General features: G+C 41.8%; 1 protein-coding gene across 2 annotated transcripts in view; it reads right to left on the reverse strand.

The window, feature by feature from the left end:
* Window positions 1-24732, reverse strand: part of pcdh15b (protocadherin-related 15b) — a 239673-nt gene that overhangs the window by 17321 nt on the left and 197620 nt on the right. For both annotated transcript variants that reach the window (XM_067368857.1, XM_067368859.1), the window contains 2 exons: window positions 4268-4377; window positions 1303-1443 (listed from right to left, as the gene is read on the reverse strand). In XM_067368857.1, coding sequence (XP_067224958.1) covers window positions 1303-1443; window positions 4268-4377 — 251 coding nt within the window. The remainder of the gene's footprint in view (window positions 1-1302; window positions 1444-4267; window positions 4378-24732) is intronic.

A 24732-nucleotide genomic window follows, 5' to 3' on the forward strand; every position in this document is an offset into this window, starting at 1 on the left:
TCTGCACATCTACGCTGCTAAAGTACATTTCTATTTGGAGCACAACATTTCTTCATCAAATCCTTCAAGACCATCATCTGTCACTTTTCCAAGTAAAAGGCAGAGTCATATTTTGTGGGGGCATGAGAACAACAACACAATTTATCATCTGACAGACTTCAGCGCTCATGCCAAGGGGTTTCCAGAGCCTTCTGCTCATTTCTGCACAGTCACTCCAAGTGGAGCACTGAAGCATCTCTGTATAGAGCAGAGCAACACGGCACAAGAGTATTGCTGACCACTGAAGAGCATTGAAAGCCAAAGACAATGAATACAATGAGCCACCTGAGAACACAAAACAAGTGTTTTAAATTAACGTGTATAATAAAACAAGCCATATATTGACATCTAAAGCCACATTTTGCAAGGCATTCGTTTGCCACAATCATGTAACATCTTTGAATTCTCTCCTTATCAGCAGAAACTGATCTATTCATAATAATATGCATATTTACTCCATCTAGATATTCATGAGACCCATGAGGACTTATTTAAAACAAGGACCTGGCAGCTCGCTCAAGCACACTGACAAGATATAATTAATTAAAACTTGCTTTTAATAATCAATTATAACCACTAAGTTGACAGGCTGACTGGACTCAACTTATCATTAGATTTTATGATCAGGTTTGCATACTTGGAATATTGAACTGGTTAATCAGATTCTGGTTAATCAGAAATGCTTTTCTCAAATAATGATTTTCCATAATCACCTCCACACGAAAGAAATAGACAAGGAGCACCCATCCCCCCGTGTTCACAGAACACTAGATGACAGGAAGTCATTTATGATTATATCTTTATTATATTGAGGCACTCTGCACTGGCACGCTGGAAAGGAAGTGCTTTATTCACTCTAAAATGAAATGAAAAAGCAAAAACATTCCTAAACAAGCTTTTAAGCCACATAAAATGTCCCAGGGTCAAAAGCCGACCCTTATGGAATGTTCTTTTTTTTTGGGGGATAATTTGACTGATGTGTTCAGAGACTAAAATTCTGTTTAACACATTTGGGAACTTAAATCCACTCCAAAGGATTTGCACTGCCTGCTTGTCATCTGCTACTTTTAAAGGTTTTTGCTGTTTAAAGCATAATGGATTCTCATTCGCTGAGAAAAAAATTGTTTTGAAAGTGATTTTAACACAATTGTTCATCTGTGTCGTCATTGTTATAGTTGAGGTGTTAATTTCCCTATTCTCACAGATTATTAAAACTTTATAATTATCATTATAGGTGTGAACAGGCACTAAAAGAAGCCTCACTTTTGGATGGGGCTCGTAGGTTGGACACCACCACCCTCATGGAGTCGGCTTCCACGCGAAGGACGTAACTGCTGTTGCTCTCGTAGTCCAGTGGCTTGGCAGTGCTGATAACTCCAGTGATGTTGTTCATGACGAATTCACCTGTCGCAACGGGAAAGAAAACAGCGGGTATGTTTACTTGCTATTTTACAACAGCTTCACACTCAGATTTTTAGAGTCAGAATTAAAGGCACACTATGTAAATTTTCACCGCTAGAGGTCGCTTATTCAAAACAAAATTGTAGCCTTGATTTCGCGGAATCATGGGAGGTGTGTGGTGGAAAAGAATCGGGATGCGACTCAGGCAGAAATCATGTTCATGAATGAGATTATTAACGTCAGTATAGTATCAAGCAGGGTAGGGCCGAGTGCCGTGGGAGCGGAATGAGGCCACTGGAGCGATTGATAACGAGAGACGAGCGCGACACACAGCTCAAGAGCAGCGGAACTTTTATTATGCCGCAGTCGCAGCTTGCACTTTTCCAGTCAAGCATATTTGGGGTAAAGCAGCGCTGTTTATCATATTAGATACATTTGTGTGTTAAAAGTTGTTATAGTGCTACTCTGTGTTCGCTTGGCGGCTACTATGAGACACTAGATCGATCGATATTAGGCATGATGTAAGGCAATAAGACTTACTGTGTTGAGCTATCTAACAATGATTAGTTTTTTTTCGATGAATGTATCTAAACAGTTGCTCACCTGTCTAATAAAGCACATAATATATTAAAGTGTCTTTGGTGTTTCCATGGTTTCTACAAAATAAAACCGGAAACTGAGGATTACGTGGATATGATGTCATTGATAGGTGACGCACGGTCTGTGTACTGGTTAAAATTGCTTATTTCTCTGGATTTAAAAACTCTTGGAAACATTTGGGATAATGTATATGCACAAGTCATCAAAATATATAACACTGTTCTAGTGGGTTGTGGATATTTTAATCCAAAAATCTTACATATTGTGCCTTTTTAAGCATTTTTAACTAAGATACGATAAGGTTACAATACGGTTCCATTTTTTTCACATTAGAAAGATACTAAAGATACTTCTAAAGCATTTACTGAATAATATAGCATTTTTTTACAGTGTAAAATTTTTTTGTTACAGTGTAATTTACATTTAGGTACTGAGCAATTAGGGATTAGGCTTTGATTTAGGGTTAGTTTCATGCAATTATTCGTAATGTACTTTTACAACATATGTAACAAGGACAATGTAGAATAAAGTGTTACCACATTTATTAATCTTAGGCCCCTTTTACATTTTCATTTTAAAATGAAAATGATGATCGACACTGCTGTTTCCACAGCGTTTCAGAAATGATCTCCGTCTACACTATACGACAGAAAACGCATGTCATTCATGCACACTGGGCATGTGCATACAAGTGTAAACAGTTGACAAAAAAGCCAGCAAAGATTGCAGTTTAGTCTCCATGTTATTGTTTACATGGTGATCATGGATACACAGAGCGAATGTGGGCAGCCATGCCATCGTTTTCAAAAGTCTCAGTTTTTGGTCCATTTACACTAAAATGCAACCCCGGTGTTTTCAAACTAAAACGGGCTCTGCAGTGTTTTTGAAAGTCTTCATTTTCGAGTCGAAAATGCTGGAGTAGTGTAAACAACAGGAGTAACTGTAGCAAAAGTTATTCGTTTTAAAACGAAAATGCACTAGTGTAAACGGGGCCTTGGGTAATGTTAATTTCAACATTTACTAAACATTATTAAAATCAAAAGTTGTATCTATTAATATTATTTAATAGACCTGAGCTAACATGAACTAACAATGAACAGCTGCATTTTTATTAATTAAAGTTACCAAAGATTAATAAATACTGTAGCAAATGTATTGCTCATTGTTAGTTCATACAGTACATCATTATATGCTAACTAATGGGACCTTATTGTAGCGTGTTACCAAATAATCTATATTTGTAAAGCATTTACTGGATTTTATTCACCAGATTATCCAAAATAGGTATTCCTATATTATTACTACATAAACATTTTTTTTTTTTTTTTTCATTGAAAAAAATAACTCAATTGTTATCCATACCATTACAATAATATGACATTACTCATACCATGCATTCGCTCATAGTAATTCTAAGTCCAGGTCTTAGGACTCATCCTTTAACCGCTTCCATGCACCGTATCGGTAATGCACTTAGCTATATTGGGATTTCAGGTCCAGAGTGCACTACCCTCCTCTTGAGTCTCATTAACATTCATAAAGGATTAGCTCTGATCTTGGTTGATGTCATCGCATTAAACGTCTTGGATCCAGGCGGTTTGAAGGGTGGGATGATTACCTTATTCTTCCTCGCCTTTTCTAGTTTGCGCTAATGAAAACAGCCCTTTGATTACCTATCTACGCTCTTTGATTCCGTCTAATGAGAATGTACCGAAACGATTTCCCGTTCGCTCTAAACCAGCGCCAGATGTATTCAAATGTGATTTCAGCTGCACACATTCTGAACAGAGAGAGGATTTAATCACGCACACCTCCCTCTTCCTGCTCTTACACGCTCTCCGATGACACACGGCAACAGGAAGTACACTCCTTCAAACAAAACCTTCTCTCTAACAGAGCTTTTGATAACTTGCAGCTGACAACCACCTAAGAAATGGTGTCTATGAGTGTGTGGGCTGTCATTATCCCATACTTGATGTCTTACAAACTATAATTTATTACAATACAATAATATCCAGCTCATAAAAGACCAGTGTGACATTTCCCGTAATCTTGTCTTTTTCACTGAGGTTTCTGATAAAGGAATAAACCATAGTCTGGTTGAAGTATATACTTGAAGGGCCAGCATGTATGAGAACTGCCAGTGATGGTTTAATTGCATGCCCTTTCTGCATCGTTTTAGCACTTGATTCACTAAACAGATTATGCAAATCCGGTAAGTGCTCACCGCCTTCATTTCCTTCGATGATGGAGTAGACGATGGTCTGGTTTATGGCAGCCGCCAAGATGACTCCTGTGACCGTTCCCACGGGGGCATTCTCGCTGATCGGAGAGAACCTGCGCATACACAGTGCACTGCATTAATGATGTATCACAAATCATACATAAAACGGTGGTTCTGATGGGTCGTTCCACATTAGAATGAGTTTCTGGGTATGTAAAAGTAAAATATAGTAAAAGTGGAAAATTATTTGAGAGGCTGATTGCGGGTAAAGCTTGAAGTCCAGCTGGAAGTAATGGGTGGAGCTCAATGGTCCAAAAAGTGACTATTTATTTAGTTTAGTTAAATTATACAACATGAATTTAAGTGCTGTACACTCACCAAATTATTGCTCATAATGTACACCAATGTGCAGATTTAATTTTATTCAGGAAAGATTCACTAACTCTAACAAAAGTGACAGTAAAGGCATTCATAATTTAATTTTAATTAAATTTGATTGTTCTATTCTTAAAAGATTCCAAGAAAAATGTATCATGGTTTCCTCAAAAATCGGTTTTCAACATGTTTCTTGAGCAGCAAATCAGCATATTAAAATGATTGGAAATTTTGTTAAAATGTTCAGTGCATAAATACATTAACTGTTATATTTAAATGGTATATCATTTCTGTATATCAGTATTTTAGCATTTCCTTGGAATCAAACCCATGACCTTGGCACTGCTACAGGCAATGTTTGAAGGTACAGAAGAAGAGCCTGAGGCGAAGTTGAAAAATGGTCATTCAAAGCCATGGCTTGCATTTCAAGAACTGCTGGAACAGCAAAGCTGCATTTTAAGGAATCTACAGACAATCTAAATGGTGCACTTTTGCTCCTTGATTATGATATAAATGCACTGTAGGCTATTCAGCACTATCAAACAGAATTTAATGTACACATAGAGGTCTGACAGAAAATCAATTGCCAGTCAGCATGATTATTTCACATTTCGAAATCAAGTGGACAACATACCTCTGTTTTATTTTATAAAACAAACTCAATTAATTTGAGCTGTAATGGATTCCGGTCCATAATTGCCCAGACAAAATATTCACAGGAATTTAATCAATCAAGAAGTTAACCAGATCACAGTGTTAATTGGGCATCCTACACAGTTGCTAAACTAAGCAGAATAAAGAGTGTTAATAGAATGTGAGTGTGAGAGTGAACAGATCTTCACCTCAGATGAACCCAACAGCAGATCTGATCCATTATGAAACATATGTTTGAAATCAGTTGTTGCCTCTCCAGAACAAACATACATTAGACTACAAGTCATATTATATTTTAGAGCCAATGTATAGACTATAGACAAATAATAATTTTAAAAGATTTAGAAGTCAATGTGGCTATCTGAGACAGTGTGACCGTGTTTGCATCTAGTATTAACATTGGTTTCATGTGATTCGATCACGAGTGGGCAGTGTTAAAGGTGCAGTAACCGATTTCAGAGAAACGCTGTTAAAAGTGGATTGGATCGAGCACCACAACACACCTGTAGCCAATCAGCAGTAGGGGACGTGTCCTCTCATGATGGGGGAGGAGAGAGAGTGAGCAAGAGGGAGATATGAAGAAAGACTGTAGAAAGACATATGGCTGGGAGGCATTACAAAAGTGAAAAGGTCAGAGGAATATCCTTGGAAAAAGAAGGGTTGTGATCAGAGCGTTAATATTAGAAAAGCTTTCCAGCGCTGGAGAGACCTAAGTGGGAAGGCTTGAAAACAGATATGCTCCATATGTGAGTAACATTGGTTTTGCTGTGTTTCACAGAACCAAGATATCCTGTTGTTGTAATATTAGCTATAGTAAAAATTTTGAGTGTCATTGTCTAGAGCTGGTGTTGTGCTGGTGACTCTCTTTGTATATACATGTACATACTGCATGCTCATGTTTTGTCCTTATTTTGCTTCACTTCAGCTACGATAAAGAGACATCCACTCTTGCATGTTTGTGCATTTTGGGGGCGGAGCAATGAAGGGAGGGGTGTGTTTGTTAGGGTGGATTTCAAATATCAACAGTGTTGCTCAGAAATTGCTTACTGCACCTTTAAATATAAGTGTAAAAGTGTTATGATGCAATTATTCAAACCACATTCAGAGTGAGGTGCATGTGATCACACAGAATTTGCACAAATGCATCCCACATAGATAATCTGTTAATCAACCACTGCGTTAAAATGAGTGTGTGGGGTCAGTGTGATTAAGTATTATTATTATTATTAAAGAAATGAACACTTTTATTCAGCAAGGGTGCATTAAATTGATCAAAAGTGACATTATATAAAAATGCTGAAAATTCAGCTTTGCATCACAGGAATAAATTACTTCTGTTAATAAATTAACATGTTAAAACAGAAAAGTTCTTTTAAATTCAAATTTTATTAATATTACTGTATCAAATAAATGCAGCCTTGTTGATCTTCATGTTAATGTTCATTTTTAAATAGCTTATTAAAGCTACTAAAGATAACCAGCCAAGGGCAGCGAGGGTTTTTATTCTTTTTCATGTCAATATTTTTGTTAATATTCCTTAATTACCAATTTTGTATGTGTGTGCAATCTAAAAGGCCTCTGGTGAATATAATTAGACACAGTGCACTGCATTAATGATGTATCACAAATCATACATAAAACGGTGGTTCTGATGGGTCGTTCCACATTAGAATGAGTTTCTGGGTATGTAAAAGTAAAATATAGTAAAAGTGGAAAATTATTTGAGAGGCTGATTGCGGGTAAAGCTTGAAGTCCAGCTGGAAGTAATGGGTGGAGCTCAATGGTCCAAAAAGTGACTATTTATTTAGTTTAGTTAAATTATACAACATGAATTTAAGTGCTGTACACTCACCAAATTATTGCTCATAATGTACACCAATGTGCAGATTTAATTTTATTCAGGAAAGATTCACTAACTCTAACAAAAGTGACAGTAAAGGCATTCATAATTTAATTTTAATTAAATTTGATTGTTCTATTCTTAAAAGATTCCAAGAAAAATGTATCATGGTTTCCTCAAAAATCGGTTTTCAACATGTTTCTTGAGCAGCAAATCAGCATATTAAAATGATTGGAAATTTTGTTAAAATGTTCAGTGCATAAATACATTAACTGTTATATTTAAATGGTATATCATTTCTGTATATCAGTATTTTAGCATTTCCTTGGAATCAAACCCATGACCTTGGCACTGCTACAGGCAATGTTTGAAGGTACAGAAGAAGAGCCTGAGGCGAAGTTGAAAAATGGTCATTCAAAGCCATGGCTTGCATTTCAAGAACTGCTGGAACAGCAAAGCTGCATTTTAAGGAATCTACAGACAATCTAAATGGTGCACTTTTGCTCCTTGATTATGATATAAATGCACTGTAGGCTATTCAGCACTATCAAACAGAATTTAATGTACACATAGAGGTCTGACAGAAAATCAATTGCCAGTCAGCATGATTATTTCACATTTCGAAATCAAGTGGACAACATACCTCTGTTTTATTTTATAAAACAAACTCAATTAATTTGAGCTGTAATGGATTCCGGTCCATAATTGCCCAGACAAAATATTCACAGGAATTTAATCAATCAAGAAGTTAACCAGATCACAGTGTTAATTGGGCATCCTACACAGTTGCTAAACTAAGCAGAATAAAGAGTGTTAATAGAATGTGAGTGTGAGAGTGAACAGATCTTCACCTCAGATGAACCCAACAGCAGATCTGATCCATTATGAAACATATGTTTGAAATCAGTTGTTGCCTCTCCAGAACAAACATACATTAGACTACAAGTCATATTATATTTTAGAGCCAATGTATAGACTATAGACAAATAATAATTTTAAAAGATTTAGAAGTCAATGTGGCTATCTGAGACAGTGTGACCGTGTTTGCATCTAGTATTAACATTGGTTTCATGTGATTCGATCACGAGTGGGCAGTGTTAAAGGTGCAGTAACCGATTTCAGAGAAACGCTGTTAAAAGTGGATTGGATCGAGCACCACAACACACCTGTAGCCAATCAGCAGTAGGGGACGTGTCCTCTCATGATGGGGGAGGAGAGAGAGTGAGCAAGAGGGAGATATGAAGAAAGACTGTAGAAAGACATATGGCTGGGAGGCATTACAAAAGTGAAAAGGTCAGAGGAATATCCTTGGAAAAAGAAGGGTTGTGATCAGAGCGTTAATATTAGAAAAGCTTTCCAGCGCTGGAGAGACCTAAGTGGGAAGGCTTGAAAACAGATATGCTCCATTTGTGAGTAACATTGGTTTTGCTGTGTTTCACAGAACCAAGATATCCTGTTGTTGTAATATTAGCTATAGTAAAAATTTTGAGTGTCATTGTCTAGAGCTGGTGTTGTGCTGGTGACTCTCTTTGTATATACATGTACATACTGCATGCTCATGTTTTGTCCTTATTTTGCTTCACTTCAGCTACGATAAAGAGACATCCACTCTTGCATGTTTGTGCATTTTGGGGGCGGAGCAATGAAGGGAGGGGTGTGTTTGTTTGGGTGGATTTCAAATATCAACAGTGTTGCTCAGAAATTGCTTACTGCACCTTTAAATATAAGTGTAAAAGTGTTATGATGCAATTATTCAAACCACATTCAGAGTGAGGTGCATGTGATCACACAGAATTTGCACAAATGCATCCCACATAGATAATCTGTTAATCAACCACTGCGTTAAAATGAGTGTGTGGGGTCAGTGTGATTAAGTATTATTATTATTATTAAAGAAATGAACACTTTTATTCAGCAAGGGTGCATTAAATTGATCAAAAGTGACATTATATAAAAATGCTGAAAATTCAGCTTTGCATCACAGGAATAAATTACTTCTGTTAATAAATTAACATGTTAAAACAGAAAAGTTCTTTTAAATTCAAATTTTATTAATATTACTGTATCAAATAAATGCAGCCTTGTTGATCTTCATGTTAATGTTCATTTTTAAATAGCTTATTAAAGCTACTAAAGATAACCAGCCAAGGGCAGCGAGGGTTTTTATTCTTTTTCATGTCAATATTTTTGTTAATATTCCTTAATTACCAATTTTGTATGTGTGTGCAATCTAAAAGGCCTCTGGTGAATATAATTAGCAAATTCCATGTGCTGCCTTTTGTTTTACCCCAATATTAGTCATTAAAGCAGCATAAATTAGATTTTGGACTCTATTAGCTCCAGAAAGACGCATGTTGGTGAATAATTGACGAATGCTGATTAACAGTTTTAAGAACAAGTCTATATTTTGTCAAATGTACCTGCCTATTTGGGGCAAATATTGCAATGCATAATTTAACAGGCATAATTAAGCCAGTCCCAGCTCCCATTCTCTGAAAACATAAAATATTGCTGACATATACAGCCTCACGAGGACACATTCTGTAAATCTGACTTTCTATACTAACACATTTCACTGTTAAATAAAAATAAAGGACATTTATTTCGGTTGGCATGTTGCTTATTTGTCTGTAGGACATACTGAAAACCTGTAGCATGCAAACAGTGAGGTTAAAAGCTCTGAGTCAGAACAGCAAGTGTTTTCTCCTATTGAATCCAACAACACGGACAAACCCCCCCCCTCAAGGACACTCTGAATACAAAAGCTAATAATCCTGTCACAAAATCGGCTGTTCCGTGATTTTCACTTTCGTACACTGCGTTTCTTGCGCTTGGCTTGGTGACAAGACAGCCTTCATCCTCGGTTTGGAGTGCTTAGAGTTTGTTGTACACAGGCTTACAGGATGATTTGTCTCCCTTGGGCTGCTGTGTGGAAGATACACAGGTTTTTGTTATTCAGAAAGATGACAGAGTACCTTCTATATAATCCCTCCATACACACATCGACATATTCACCCTGTATGGTGGCACCTTCTTGCCTGCTGTACGGTGTGCTGCGCTCGCAGATAATACGAAAAAAATCCTTGTACGTTCTCTGTTCTGACAGCGCTCTAATGGTCACTTCACAAAAGCACATGCTCAAGTGTTTGACACTAATGAGGTCCACTGAGCCGGCAACCTTGCATCCCCGTAACCTCCAATCCAATGTCATTACTTTATCGGACCTGTTTTTGAACCCGGGACGCTGCCTATGGCGTTCAATCAAGACTGAACTGTGTTTAATCCAAAAGATGAGGATGAGCCACAGGGCAGCTTCTAACCACTTTTCTGTTTGTTAGATGTTAGATTTTCTGTTTGTTACATTAAGATGTGATATCAAAATAGCAATTCAGAACCTTTGGCCTCTTCTCATCGAGACATAAAAATAATTGTGATATCAAAGATTGTGTTAATCAACAATAGATCACAGGCTTTTTCATGTAGATTTGCTGTTTTACTTTGATGACGTGAGACTCTGGAAACGGTCAAAGTCTAATCCCTGTATCATGTTCTTTGATCTGGGTCTTTTATAAAATGAGTAAAACCCACTGGCCTCCACTGGCAGTACATAACAGCTAACAGGACTTATTTAATCCTGCTATTTAATAAAACATAAGATGCTTGTTATTCAATGTATCTACATCAATCTCTTTAAAACTCAAACAAATTTATTTAGAATGTAAAAAGGTTCTTTATGAATCAAAACCAATTGTCTTTAAAATCTCTGTATCGAATTCCCAAAAACAGGAGCTCTGGCAACACAAATCTATATGATCCTAATTGCATGACATTTTGGAATAACATATACACTTATCTGAATATAAATATCCTTGTTTGCATATGGCATGATTACAGTTTTATTTGAAATGCCTCTGTTTTTTTTTTTTTTTTTGGCCTACGATAAGAGAACTACTGTATCAGTCACTGATTATATCAAAATAGAAGGTTAAACACAACATCCCTAAAGCAACATGGCTTATAGATAAGCAGCAAATCTGTCCCTTATGAATACTGTGCATCAGGAAGAATGTGCAGCTCTTCACTGAGAAACAAGGATATTTCCTTTCATATTTCATATTAACATAAAAGGCTCCATGAAATAGATTTGTGGCTCTTAGCCTTGAGACTAACATTTATATGTGACCCATGCTGACAAAATGAGTCAGAATGTGCACAGGCTAATTTCGAGCTACAAGCAAAACAAGTGGAAAAAGTAAATTTTGGTCGAAATTGAGGTTTTTACAAAAATTAGTTCACTAAGCCCTCGTCTAGCAATCCCAATGCTCCAAATAGCAATTAAACATCTAAGAGTTTCTTTATTTGTATGTTTTCTGAGAGGAGTACCTTTCCTTTGACTATGAAAAATGCTGTGTTTCTCTGCTCGCTTCTCAACGAAGTTTGATATCGTTTTAAAGCGCAGCAACTTAGCAAATTCTCGATGGCACGAGTCTGTACCAATGAAATGTGATTTTCAAATTCATGCTGATTTAAGCAAAATTATCTTACTCATGCTGACTGACAGATTTGAAGCGCGCGCACAAAGACGCCTCAGGCAGCGCGCAATACCGATATACACATAAACAGAATTACAGTATTTCAAAAAAATCTGTCTTGACAAGTATTCACGTAAATATTATCTGTCTTAAATGAAAGTATGGTTAACTGTTGGGGAAAAACATCTGATGTGTAACATTACATTAGATTTGGTACAGTAGGTACTATCTTAATATATAGGCTGTCTGTTTCATTAATGTTAATCAAACAATTGTGGAATCATGAAAAAAAAAAAAAAAAAAAAGTTGAATAAATATATATATATATATATATATATATATATATATATATATATATATATATATTCCCTATAGACATGGGTTTTGACTTGGTTTGTGCCAAATTTAATGGTATTACCAGGGATGGTATGGTTGCTGGGTGATGTTGTTTTGGAACCTTCAGAAAACTTTAACTCGATTTTTCTCAAAATTGACTTTGCTGACTCTATCGACTTCAAACAGCAGTAGCTCAGTCATTTTTTTGTCGGATTCCAACAAATCAATCATTTTTAATAGAGATTACGATAATAAGAATAACATTTTTGAACATTTGCTCATTGCAAATCGTTTTGTCAGCATGGGTCATATATGCTAATGCTAGTATGCTAATGCCCCCAAACATACTGTTAAAATCTAAAAAGGCAGCTACAGACAGGCAGAGAGACAGATAGATAGACAGACAGATGGACATAAATGAGCCGACATCATGACACTGCAAAACCACCAGCCCCTCTTCAAATTGAAAGAGCCTTTCCGCTGCTTTCAAAGGTTCTGCCTGTGGATTAGCCACTGACCTTTTCAAACTATTTGCGATCAGTGCGTTTGGCAACCGCGTGACATACTGTGTCTGTCCTTTCTAAACAAGAGGCAAAGGGCAAATTTTCTCCTGCTGAACTTAGGGTAGGGAAGCTTGCTCATCTTCCATCATTCAAAAACAACTTTCACTCTAGCAGAATACATGAATACTGAAAGAGCAGCACATTACATGCACAGCCAGTGCACAACAAATGGGTTTGTTTGCTCTTGGATGGGTTTACAAAGGGCAAATCAATGCTCCCCAGCGTTTAGTACTTCACTAAGGAAATCTACACACCCTCAGTAACTCTAAATATGGATTAGGGATGTCAAAAGTGGAGGTAATTTGGTACCAAGTCAAGTTAAAAAAGAAAAGTTACAATAGCAGCGCAGCACTGGTAATACATATTTAAAACAATATTTCTTTTAGATCCAAAATTGTGCCAAGACTTCTTTTAGACTATTTTAGTATCATTTCCTCCTTGCTTTAAGTTTAAAAAGTAAATAAATTAAAAAAAAAAAAAATTACAAAAATACTGATTAACATTGTAAAGCCTGACATATAATATACTAGAAAAAATATATAATAGAAAAATATAATAGATCTTTTTTTTAAAACAATCAGACAAAATTAAAAAAATAAAAATAAATAAATAAGTAAAAAAATGAAATTATATATTTTATACATCTGGCATTTATAATGTATATCCAGCCGATTGTTATCGCAGAAAAGACAGGTTGATCGGGATCTTGCATCACCCTGAAGGGGTTTATTCTGTAATAAAAACTGACTGGATGTACATTATCCCACTTATTACACAGCTACTTGCAACATAAGTAAATAATTAGATATTAAATATTGTTCTTTAGGGTTGAAATATATTATAAGCTCTTTAAATGCAAAACTTCTGCAAACAAAGCAGTTGCTAGCAAGTGGCAAGTTCAAACTATATGGACATTTAAGATCCTTTCCATCAAGTGTATATGACTATCTTCTTTCAGACAAACACAATCAGAGATATATTTATAAATAATCTGGCTCTTCCAAGCTTTATAATGGTAGTGAAAAAAAAGCATCTATCCACCATAAAAGTAATCCATGTGGCTCCAAGGGGTTAATAATGGCCTTCTGAAGCAAAGTGATGGGTTTTTGTCAGAAAAATATCCATATTTAAAACTTTATTAACTATAATGACTAAGTTCCGGCAGACGGGTATATACATCGATTTATGGTGGAAGAGTAACCTCTGACCAGACACATGACATATTGACAAACACGGACGCACAGAGGATAGAGCAAAACAAAACAGCAGTCACAAATGAGAAGTCTAAAATGAGAAATTTTAAAGATAAATATCAGAGGATTTCGATATACAAGAAGCGGAGCTTGCATTTGTTGCCCAGCTCTATTTGTCTGAACCGTGAGGCATCTAAGCTTAACCTACTCCTACATCCTACATCTTACATCGCGTCAATGGGTTACTCAATTTGAATTCATAAAGTTATGAATATGGAATTTTTTCTTACAGAAACTTGGAAGAGCAAGGATATTTTTAAATAGATTGTGTTTGTCTAAAAAAAGAAGATTTTATACACCTAGGATGGCTTGAGGCTAAGTAAATCATGGGATAATTTTCAGTTTTGGGTGAACTATCCCTTTAAGCCTAGCAGTGAATGTTTTATGAGCAGTAGGATAACCATATTTATCCGCACAGTTACGCAGAGCCAAAACACAACCAAAACAATGTTCTTCTGCAAAATACATGCAGTTTTGTTTTGTTTTGTTTTTTTAACACTAGAGGGCCAAAAGTTAAGATTTTCAGGCAATATAATAACGGAAGTTTTTTTATCGTATAGTCAGCATTTTGGCAAATGTATTTATTTGTTTGTTTAGTTGGTTGTTTACTAATTTTTTGAGGGTTTTTAAAAGTATAAAATTGACTGTCTGCTTTTGACGTCACAGCTCATGATAGTCTGGTGGCTATGATAAGTTACATGGAATTTACAACTCAGATGATTGGCCCAAAAAGTTCTCTGGTTCCTAGAAAATGGTCAAATTCAAACTGGTTCCTTCAAGGGGGCACCCAAGTAACCGCCACTGAGATGAATATGAGTGGTAATGGATTGTTTCTGCAGCAGTCAGGCTGTTATAAACTTCCTTGTTCATAATGTGCCACCCATCTCCCCGACTTCAAGTTTGGTACAGATATATAACACCTATTGTCATCAACAACAACAACAACAACAACAAAATGATTTCCCTTTCATAGTCAGCATCCACACACTGCAATACTTAACTAAATCTTCATCCTTAATTAAAAGTTATGCTTCCATTAGGGCCATAAAACTGCTAAAAGGTGCATTTGAATTGACTCTCAAAACTTTGTTACATTGCAGCACTTTAAGTAATATAAACAAAACTGTTTCATGTCTTTAATATATAACCCTTCAAGATGTTCTGTTCTAGCTAATCTCATCTCCTTTTCTTTTTTCTCTGTCTTGTTGCAGTCTAGTTTAGAGTGCTTGCTGTGTTTGTCTGTCACCCGTTTGAGAGAGAATAGAAGGCAGCCATGAGGTCCGCTTCCCATTAATCATCTCAATGAGCTTTTGTTACTTTTTTTTCCTTCCCAGAACGGGTCAATCAAACCGAGATGCTTTACCGCATTTTCTTTTGTCTGTGTCTTTCACCAGGGCCGCTCATCAAATATTCATAGCTTTTTTCAATAATTTATCTCTCGTACACCCTTATCTTGTTTTAGGACACTCGTGCATGTGATTAGTAAACTTCTGAAAGTGTGCTATGTATGTAAATGAGACCGACATTTTCAACGAGACCAGCTGAGAGTTTATAGCTGCTCAAGCTTTCAAGTGGAGCTATTCATCTCTCTTTGCCTTCACCAGCTTTTATGTCACTTGCACATCATGTAGAAGCACCATCCCTCATTATTATTCTCCTCCCATGTCTTCAGCTGTCAGTTTTTGCCATTGACCCTGAAGCCTAATATCCTTATTAAGGTTGTAATGATACTAAAATCTCAGTAGTCGATACCAGTGAAATTTCATGATTCCCAAAACCAATTTTAATACTACTGCTAAAACTAATATGCTACTGAACACACACTTCAAATAAAATATTTATATAACAAAGGTGTTATCACAAATGAGGCAAGGGTGGCAGCAGCACCTCCTAAAATAAATTGAATGAGAGTATATATGTGAGCAATCACGGAAAGTAGGGACACAAGTCGGTTCTGGGGCATTTTGAGTGATTAACAGATTCTGAAATGTAGTCTCCAAGCTTTCCAACAATGTGTAACACATGGAAATCTGATAATATTTGGAGAAGTTGTGGCCATTTGAAGGTAGGCACTCAAAAAAGCTCAAAAGAGAGAAAATGGCCTCTAAAGATTGTGGAGTTCTCACCTGTTCTCACCTGCTGGGAGTGACAATAGGGCTCATTTACATCTCATTTAGATAAGCCATACCTCCTGTAAAGCTGCATGGTTGCATAGCAACGACAGACGCAACGTGAAAAATCGGACCGCATACTATTAATAATAAAGGATAATGTGAAATTTGAAATATGAAATTTACATGCCATTTCATCTCTAGTTATGATCAACTATGATAAACTAAAATCAACTATAATTATGTGTTTTCATAGTATAATATGCAAAGTACAGTTCCCTTTCAGTCGGTCACGTTCGACGTACGTCAGTAGTGACCGACGAATTGGGATATCGCTTAGAGAGCCCTATCATCTTCGTGTAAACTAAAACAAGCCAATGGAATTGGCGTGCGATATTTGCATAATGCGCACCGCCCCCGACAGGTGTATATAAATAGGAAGCAGATGCAATCGCACTCTGTCTTTCGCTTCGGAGCCATTCACTGGTGTCCTGTTTTAGAAGACTCCTTTCTTCGTTTGTTTTATTCTAAAACATTGCCTCAGAAGAGGATTTACAGCGAGCTTTCAGTGCTGGTGAAAGGGCACGTTCAGCGAGGTCGCGAGTCTCCGAGGAGCTGAGCTATAAGCTCGAAAACTGCTGTTTTCACAGCAACACAAAGAGCGTGTATGTCATTTCGTCTGTGCGTTAATGGGTGCGGTCGTTCCCTGGTCCCTGCTGATGGGCACAATCGTTGCATCTCGTGTTTGGGCATTCTGCACGCTGAGGCAGCTTTTGTGGATGGTTCATGTTCCCATTGCGGGAACATGACTATCGCGATGCTGAGGTCGAGACTCTCCTTCCTGAAGTCTCAGGAAGCGGGGGTCCCCTCTCCTATGCCGCGTACGACCGTTTTTTCCGGCCCCGGGAACCAGAATGACGGTACGGCGCTGTATAGGAAGGGTGACCGGAGGATTACAGTCAGGGCTTCCCCGCCGAGCGGAAACGCTCCTCGGGCCCCTGCCGCCTCATCAGCACCGCAACCCATCGTGCCACCGTTGGTTTCCGCTGGGCCCTCTACGGACTGTCCAGCCGTTACCTTTGGTGTGCCGGCGGCGGATCAGATGTCGATCGCTGCATCGGAAGGTGAGCCTGAGTCCTCGGGGGAGGATTCGGACGCGCTGCCGCCCGGGACGGTAGCGTTGCCCGAGTCGGATCCCGAGCTTACGGCTGTGCTCTCCCGGGCCGCCTTGTGCGTCGGGCTTGAGTGGAACCCTCCACCCTGTCCCGGCCCATCTCGGTTGGACGATTGGTACTTGGCGGGGGGTCGCGCTGGTCAAATCCAGCGTCCCCCCCCCAATGCCTTTCTTCCCGGAAGTACACGATGAGGTGACCAGGTCTTGGCAAGCTCCGCTTGGGGCTCGTACAGGGCCTGGTCCCTCGTCCGCCTTCACCTCCCTGGACGGCGGGCTAGCCAGGGGGTACGCGAAGATCCCGCCAGTCGAGCGGTCTGTTGCGACGCAGTTGTGTCCAACGGCCGCTGGCTGGCGCGGTGAGCCGCGTCTCCCGTCCCAGGCCTGTGAATTCTCAGCCGGTCTGACTGAGAAAGCTTACAGTGCCTGTGGGCAGGCTGCCTCTGCCCTGCACGCGGTGGCCCTTTTGCAGGTCTATCAGGCAAAAGCGCTGTCGCAGATGCCCCAGGAAGGTCCTGACCAACAGCTGCTTGGGGAGCTGCGCGCTGCCACTGACCTTGCCCTCCGGGCAACGAAAGTGACAGCGCGTTCTGTTGGCCAGGCGATGTCTACTCTGGTAGCCCAGCAACGCCCCCTCATGCTGACCTTGGCAGACATGAGGGAGACCGACAAACATCGGTTCCTGGATTCCCCCGTGTCTCCGGTCGGCCTTTTCGGCGACGCGGTGGAGAGCTGTGCCCAACAGTCCTCCGCTGCACAGAAGCAGGCTGAGGCTATCAGACATGTCATGCCACGGCGGTCCGCTGCTGCCTCCACCCAGCCGCCCGTGGCTCAGCCTCAGCCCGCTCGTCGCCGAGGGCGCCCGCCTGCGTCTTCCTCCGCCCCTGCTAAGTTGGCAAAGCAGCAGCCTACACCAGCCAAACAGCAGGGTGCCGGGCGCGGACGTGGTGCCCAGCCCGTCTCTGCCAACCAGGTGGCAAGCGGTCGGGGGAAAACTCGGCCCTGAGACGGGCGACCTGGAGCGGAAGGTTCCTGCCCTTTGGGAGAGTATTCCATCTGCTCTCCCACCCCCGGAGGAGGGCCGGGGGGGATTTTGTGGCGGCTGTCCATCTACCGCCGCTGGCTCTCCGGAGTCCAGCGGTACCCACTTTGCCACAAAAGGAGCAGTTTCCTCAAACTCCAGGTCACAACAGGGGTGTCTGCCAGTGTGCCAGGCTCCGCCTCGCTGCTGTCAGCTCCCTCCCCATTCGCCAGCAGGTGGCAGTGTGATGGTGCAGACCGCGTCCCGTGCGCCGTCTCCCATGCACACTGCTGCCTCGCAGAGTCTGACCCCACTCCGGGCCGCCCCCAAGCCGTCCGGGTCGGGTCCCCTCTCTGCCTTGCTGCCCCACCCCGGTGCGTCTGTGGTGCCTTTGGTCCTGCTGGCTCAGTGTCTGGAAGCATGGAGCACGCTCCCCAGCCTGTCCAGTTGGCTCATTCGTACTATCAGACCCGGCTATGCGATTCAGTTCGCCCGGCGTCCCCCGGTCTTCAGGGCTGTCCACTTCACTCCGGTGTCGTTGGACAGTGCTCCTGTTCTCCGGGTGGAGATTGCTGTCCTCCTGGCGAAGGGCACAATCAAGCCGGTCCCTCCAGCCGATATGAAGTCGGGGTTTTACAGCCCCTACTTCATTGTACCGTAAAAGGGCGGTGGGCTACAGCCAATCCTGGACCGTCCCCAGGATTGGTTTGCAGCAATAGACCTGAAGGACGCATACTTTCATGTCTCGATTCTGCCTCGACACAGACCCTTCCTAGGTCGGTCTGCGTTCGAGGGTCGGGCATGTCAGTACAAAGTCCTACCCGACATGGTTGTAGCTCCCAACCGGTTGGGTCTTCAGGTCAACTGGGACAAGAGCAAACTCGCCCCCGGGTAGAGGATCTCTTGTTTCGGTCTCGAGCTAGACTCGGTCGCACGGACTGCGCGTCTCACCGAGGTGCGCGTCCAGTCGGTGTTGAACTGCCTGAGCTCGCTCAAGTGCAGGACAGCGGCTCCACTGAAAGATTTTCAGAGGCTCCTGGGGCATATGGCATCTGCAGCCGCTGTAACGCCGCTCGGATTGCTTCATATGAGACCGCTTCAACACTGGCTCCGCGGCTGGGTCCCGAGATGGGCGTGGCAGTGCGGCACGCTCCGTGTCCCCGTGACACCGAGCTGCCGTCGCACCCTTATCCGGTGGTTGGACCCTTCGTTCCTGTGGGCCGGAGTACCCCTCGAACGAGTGTCCAGGCACGCTGTGGTCTCCACAGATGTCTCTGCCACGGGATGGGGGGCCACGTACAACGGGCATGCAGTGACAGGTCTTTGGACGGGGCCTCAGCTGCATTGGCATACCAATTGCCTCGAGTTGCTAGCGGTTCGTCTTGCGCTGGCCCGCTTCAAGGAGCTGTTGTCAGGCAAGCACGTTCTAGTCCGCTCACTAAGCATTGCGGCCGTTGCGTACACCTACCGTCAAGGTGGTCTACGCTTCCGTCGCATGTTGCAACTCGCCCGCCATCTCTTGTTGTGGAGTCAGAAGGATCTGAGGTCCCTTCGGGCCACTCGTGTCTCAGGTGTGCTCAACCGTGCAGCCGACGAGCTGTCACGGCAGCATCTACTTGCGGGCGAGTGGCGGCTCCACCCCCAGGCGGTCCAGCTGATTTGGCAGCGTTTCGGCGAGGCCCAGGTAGTCCTGCTTGCCTCCCCGGAAACTGCCCTCCGCCAGTGGTTTTATTCCCTGACCGGCGGCACGCTCGGCACGGATGCCCTGGCACACAGCTGGCCCCCCGGGTCTGCGCAAACATGCGTTACCCCCAGTGAGCCTTCTCGCACAACTCATGTGCAAGGTCAGGGAGGACGGGGAACAGGTTCTGTTAGTGGCTCCGTACTGGCCCACTCGGACCTGATTCTCAGACCTCATTCTCCTCGTGACAGCACCTCCCTGGCCGATTCCTCTGAGGAAGGACCCCCTGACTCAGAGACGGGGCACCCTGTGGCACCCGCGTCCCGATCTGTGGAACCTCCACGTGTGGTCCCTGGACGGGATGCGGAGGTTCTGAGTGATCTCCCGCAAGCGGTCGTAGACACCATCACTTCCGCTAGAGCTCCTTCCACTAGGAATCTCTACGCGCTGAAGTGGAACCTGTTCGTCGAATGGTGCGCCTCTCGCCGAGAGGACCCCGATCATGTTCGGTCGGATCCGTGCTTTCCTTTCTGCAAGATGGGTTGGAGCGAAGGCTGTCTCCCTCCACCCTCAAGGTGTATGTTGCCGCCATTGCCGCACATCACCATGCAGTTGAGGGTAAGTCCCTGGGGAAACACGATCTGATCGTCAGATTCCTGAGGGGGGCCAGGAGACTGAATCCTCCTCGCCCTTCCTCCGTACCCTCTTGGGATTTGACCCTGGTTCTCACAGCTCTCCGGGGTCATCCCTTCGAACCTTTGCAATCAGTCGACCTGAAACTAATGTCTCTTAAGACGGTTCTTCTGGTTGCATTGGCTTCCCTGAAGAGGGTAGGGGATCTGCATGCATTTTCGGTCGACGAAACGTGCCTAGAATTCGGGCCCGGTGCTTCTCACGTCATCCTGAGACCCCGGCCTGGATACGTGCCCAAGGTTCCTACCACTCCCTTCAGAGATCAGGTAGTGAACCTGCAAGCGCTGCTCTCGGAGGAGGCAGACCCAGCCCTAGCTTTGCTCTGTCCCGTCCGCGCTCTGCGCGTTTACGTGGACAGAACGCGAAGCTTCAGGACCTCAGATCAGCTCTTCATCTGTTACGGAGGCCAGCAGAAGGGAAAGGCTGTCTCCAAGCAGAGGATGGCCCACTGGATAGTGGATGCCATCGCCTTGGCGTACGAATCCCAGGGCGTGCCTTGCCCGCTCGGGTTGAGAGCCCACTCCACCAGAGGGGTGGCCTCTTCCTGGGCGCTGGCTCATGGCGCCTCGCTGACAGATATCTGTAGAGCTGCGGGCTGGGCGACACCTAACACGTTCGCTAGGTTTTATAGCCTACGTGTAAGAGCCGGTATCCTCGCGTGTACTCGCATCCACTAGTCGGTAGACGTGTTGTACCCACTCTAAGTGTCGGCTTGCAATGCCATTCCCGCCACTGGCCGGATACGTGCATACTTTCACTCCAGTCGTGTTCCCCGCTTGGTGAACCATGTCGAGTTCCTCCGCCTCCCCCTTCGGCTCGGACATTGCGGAGTGTCTGATGCCAGGCCTACATCCGTCGCTGACGCTGTCTGTTGGCTGGGGCCCATATGTCGTGACCCCTCTACGTGAGCGGTCCCATATGTGTATTTTCCACGGTTTAAAACTCCCTACGGGCCGAGTCCGTGTCTTTCCCTTAGCAGAGCCAGCTCTGCTGTCACCTGTCAGATGAGTCTCCCCCTAACCAGGTGGAGCCATCCCAGGGACTCCATATGCGTACTGCCCCTCCGGGCCAGTCCATATGTGCATTCCCACGTAAACTCCTCCCCCATTGGGTAGGTAGTGGTTTCCGCAGCGTCCCTTACGGGTTCGCTTCCCCAGTGTGTCTAGTTTACTTAGTGGGTAGTGGTTAGACAGCAGTAGACTCTCTCGGTGTAAGCTCGCCCCCTTCACCGCCAGCCGGTGCTATGGGCGGCTGAGCTTGTGCTGGGCACTGGAAGGGGTTTCGTAACTGTGGCGCTTTAGTTGGGATCCCAATTCGTCGGTCACTACTGACGTACGTCGAACGTGACCGACTGAAAGGGAACGTCTCGGTTACGTATGTAACCCTCGTTCCCTGAAGGAGGGAACGGAGACGTACGTCCCGTCGCCACAGTTTCTGTACCCTCGCTGTAGTGCGGACACCAGTTGTCTCCTCAGCGAAAAACAGAGTGCGATTGCATCTGCTTCCTATTTATATACACCTGTCGGGGGCGGTGCGCATTATGCAAATATCGCACGCCAATTCCATTGGCTTGTTTTAGTTTACACGAAGATGATAGGGCTCTCTAAGCGATATCCCAATTCGTCGGTCACTACTGACGTACGTCTCCGTTCCCTCTTTCAGGGAACGAGGGTTACATACGTAACCGAGACGTTTTCTATAAGAAAAAAAAAAAATCTCTGATTCTGTTCTTTTCTCTGACATTTAAGTCATTCACACCAGTCAATTCAAGCAATTGAAGCATTATTCAAATTAATAGCAGATGCTAACATTACCATCTAAATGCCCATTATAGTAATGGGGTTTTTTGGCAAGTGATACGATGCTAACGATTACAATTAAAACAACAGTCCTGAGCTAGCTAATAACAATAGGTAGGTATGGGAAGGTCTAAACATGGACTAAACATGAGATAATGTGTACGTGTTCTTACAATGAACACAAAACGACAAACTTTGATGTTTAATGAAACTCACCCCATAAGAAACAGAAAAGTATTCTTGCAGATCTTGTTGCCTCCAATGAAATAAGTAGTTCGGGCACACTTTTTCTTTGTCGGGGTCTTCTTTGTGGATGTAACCATCTCCGAAGTTTGCACTGAGCGTCTGTTTGCCTCTAAATGTCCAATAATTCGGACATTATTCAGTCTTATTATGCCGCTTTCATCGTCGCTCAGATCGTCTTCAGAATCAGTAAGCGCTTGTTCATAAGCATCCGGCTTGTCGAAGAAGTACTTCAAAACATTTTCGGTGTTCAGCTCGTCTGCGATAATCTTTGCGGCGTCCATCTTCATTGAATTTTGATATCACTTAGAGCTGACCAGAGCACTGCATAATAAGTAGCCACACTTCCCTTGGAGGGTGGCGGCAATAACAAAAGATACAAACGCCGGCTTATCCAGTATGGAAATACACACAGACAATGACACGCCCCTACTGCATGCTAGAATCTCTGAAAAACAAGCCGATTTCAACCTCAAAATGTACGCTTTTAAATATACCAATACTGCTATCTCAAACAGAGAGGCTTCTTCGTGATCTCAACTAACAGATTCTGCAAAAAAACGAAAATCACCAATTTTGAAAAAACAAAACGCTTCTTTTTCATTTTGCTCGAAAGTTGTGCTGCCGACTTGTGTCACTGGTTTCCGTGACGGGTCACATATATGTATAACGTTTACAATATTTAAAGTTTTTAATGTTGTTTATATGTCTATGTGATGTTTTTAATATGTTTTAAGACAAATTATGTACAACTTCATAAGTCAGCACCACTGCTAAGTATTTTCTCCTCAAAAATGCAGTGTACCAAAGTCATTCTCAAAAACGAAGTTTGAAATCGACGGTGTTCCTTGCATCACAAACTACCTTGTAACCAATCACATCAATGTGATTTAGCATACCATTAACTACAAGTATGCTCTAAAGAGACGCTAGGTTATCCCAGTATATTTTTCTGTTATTATGAAAATTTGTGTACATTTAGCAATATAGTGGGTGAATTATGTACATGATGTATATTACAATGTTATGATGAACTATATGCCTTTCTCCACTGATGTTCTTAGTTGTTTAAAGCATTTCTAAGGATACTTTAGAAGGCAGACTGAGATGGCGAACAGTAACATTAGCGACACATTATTAGCTGTTTGATAATGTAGTCAAGCAAAAGGCTAATCATATTAATTACCATTATGTGTCTGACATAGTAAAGAGCGATACATACATTGGCCTAACCTGACGAAGACCCATTTAGTTGAAATGTTGTCTTTTTAATAAATGTTAAGAGCAACAGTGGCAGTGTGCCGATTTTTGTTTGTTGACATTTAAGTGGTTCTGACGATTGAGCACCTGCTCCAAGTTGTGCTGTGATGTGCGCATACTTTCTTCTCTAATGTTTTAATGCTCTCATAAATATGTGTCTAAAACTTCAAAACAAAATTGAATGCAAAAAAAGGGGAATGCAATAGGTGGTGCTATAACTGTCAAAAAAACTTTAAAAACAGTAAATAAATATTTTTACTAATTTAAATAGTAAATTAGTAAAAAAAATAAACCTTAGTAAATTGCCTGTATTTGTTGTATATGGTCTTTTCCATCTATCATCTAAGTTCTTACATGCTTGCTAAATAAAATATAATACCTTCTAATGTGTTTAAAAGCCTTAAAGTGCCTGAACTTAAGGGATCTGGTACATTCATTCCACTTACTACACAGTATTTCAACAATAATAATTATGGGGATAAGAGATACTGATTTGTACGGTGGCCCAGTAGTGCACAACACAACAAAATTAAAAAAGCAAACATAAGTTCACAACACAACGAAACTGAGCCACAACACAACGGAATAAAGCCACAACACAACAGAAATGCTCCCGACCACTAGGGCTCTCGGAGCTCGGTATTGTTAGTATTCCTTGCCAATATTGAACATGTCTGTTTTTAAATGTTAAACAAAGTCATTGTAATGAATACAAATTATACGTTTTAACCACTTGGTGGAGTTGTCAGACGTTCCCTTCATCCGTGGTAGCGCGTCAAATCATTCACAGGTATAAATATGAAGCTATTGTGCACTCAAGTGATTCTGAATTAATATTTCATGTCGATATACAACGTTTACATACTTAAAACTAATCATTCTATTGATATCTTTGTAAGACTGTCGACTTTATGGAACATTGGCAAGGAATACTAA

Source organism: Chanodichthys erythropterus, chromosome 19 (assembly GCF_024489055.1).
Source record: "Chanodichthys erythropterus isolate Z2021 chromosome 19, ASM2448905v1, whole genome shotgun sequence".
Taxonomy (NCBI): domain Eukaryota; kingdom Metazoa; phylum Chordata; class Actinopteri; order Cypriniformes; family Xenocyprididae; genus Chanodichthys; species Chanodichthys erythropterus.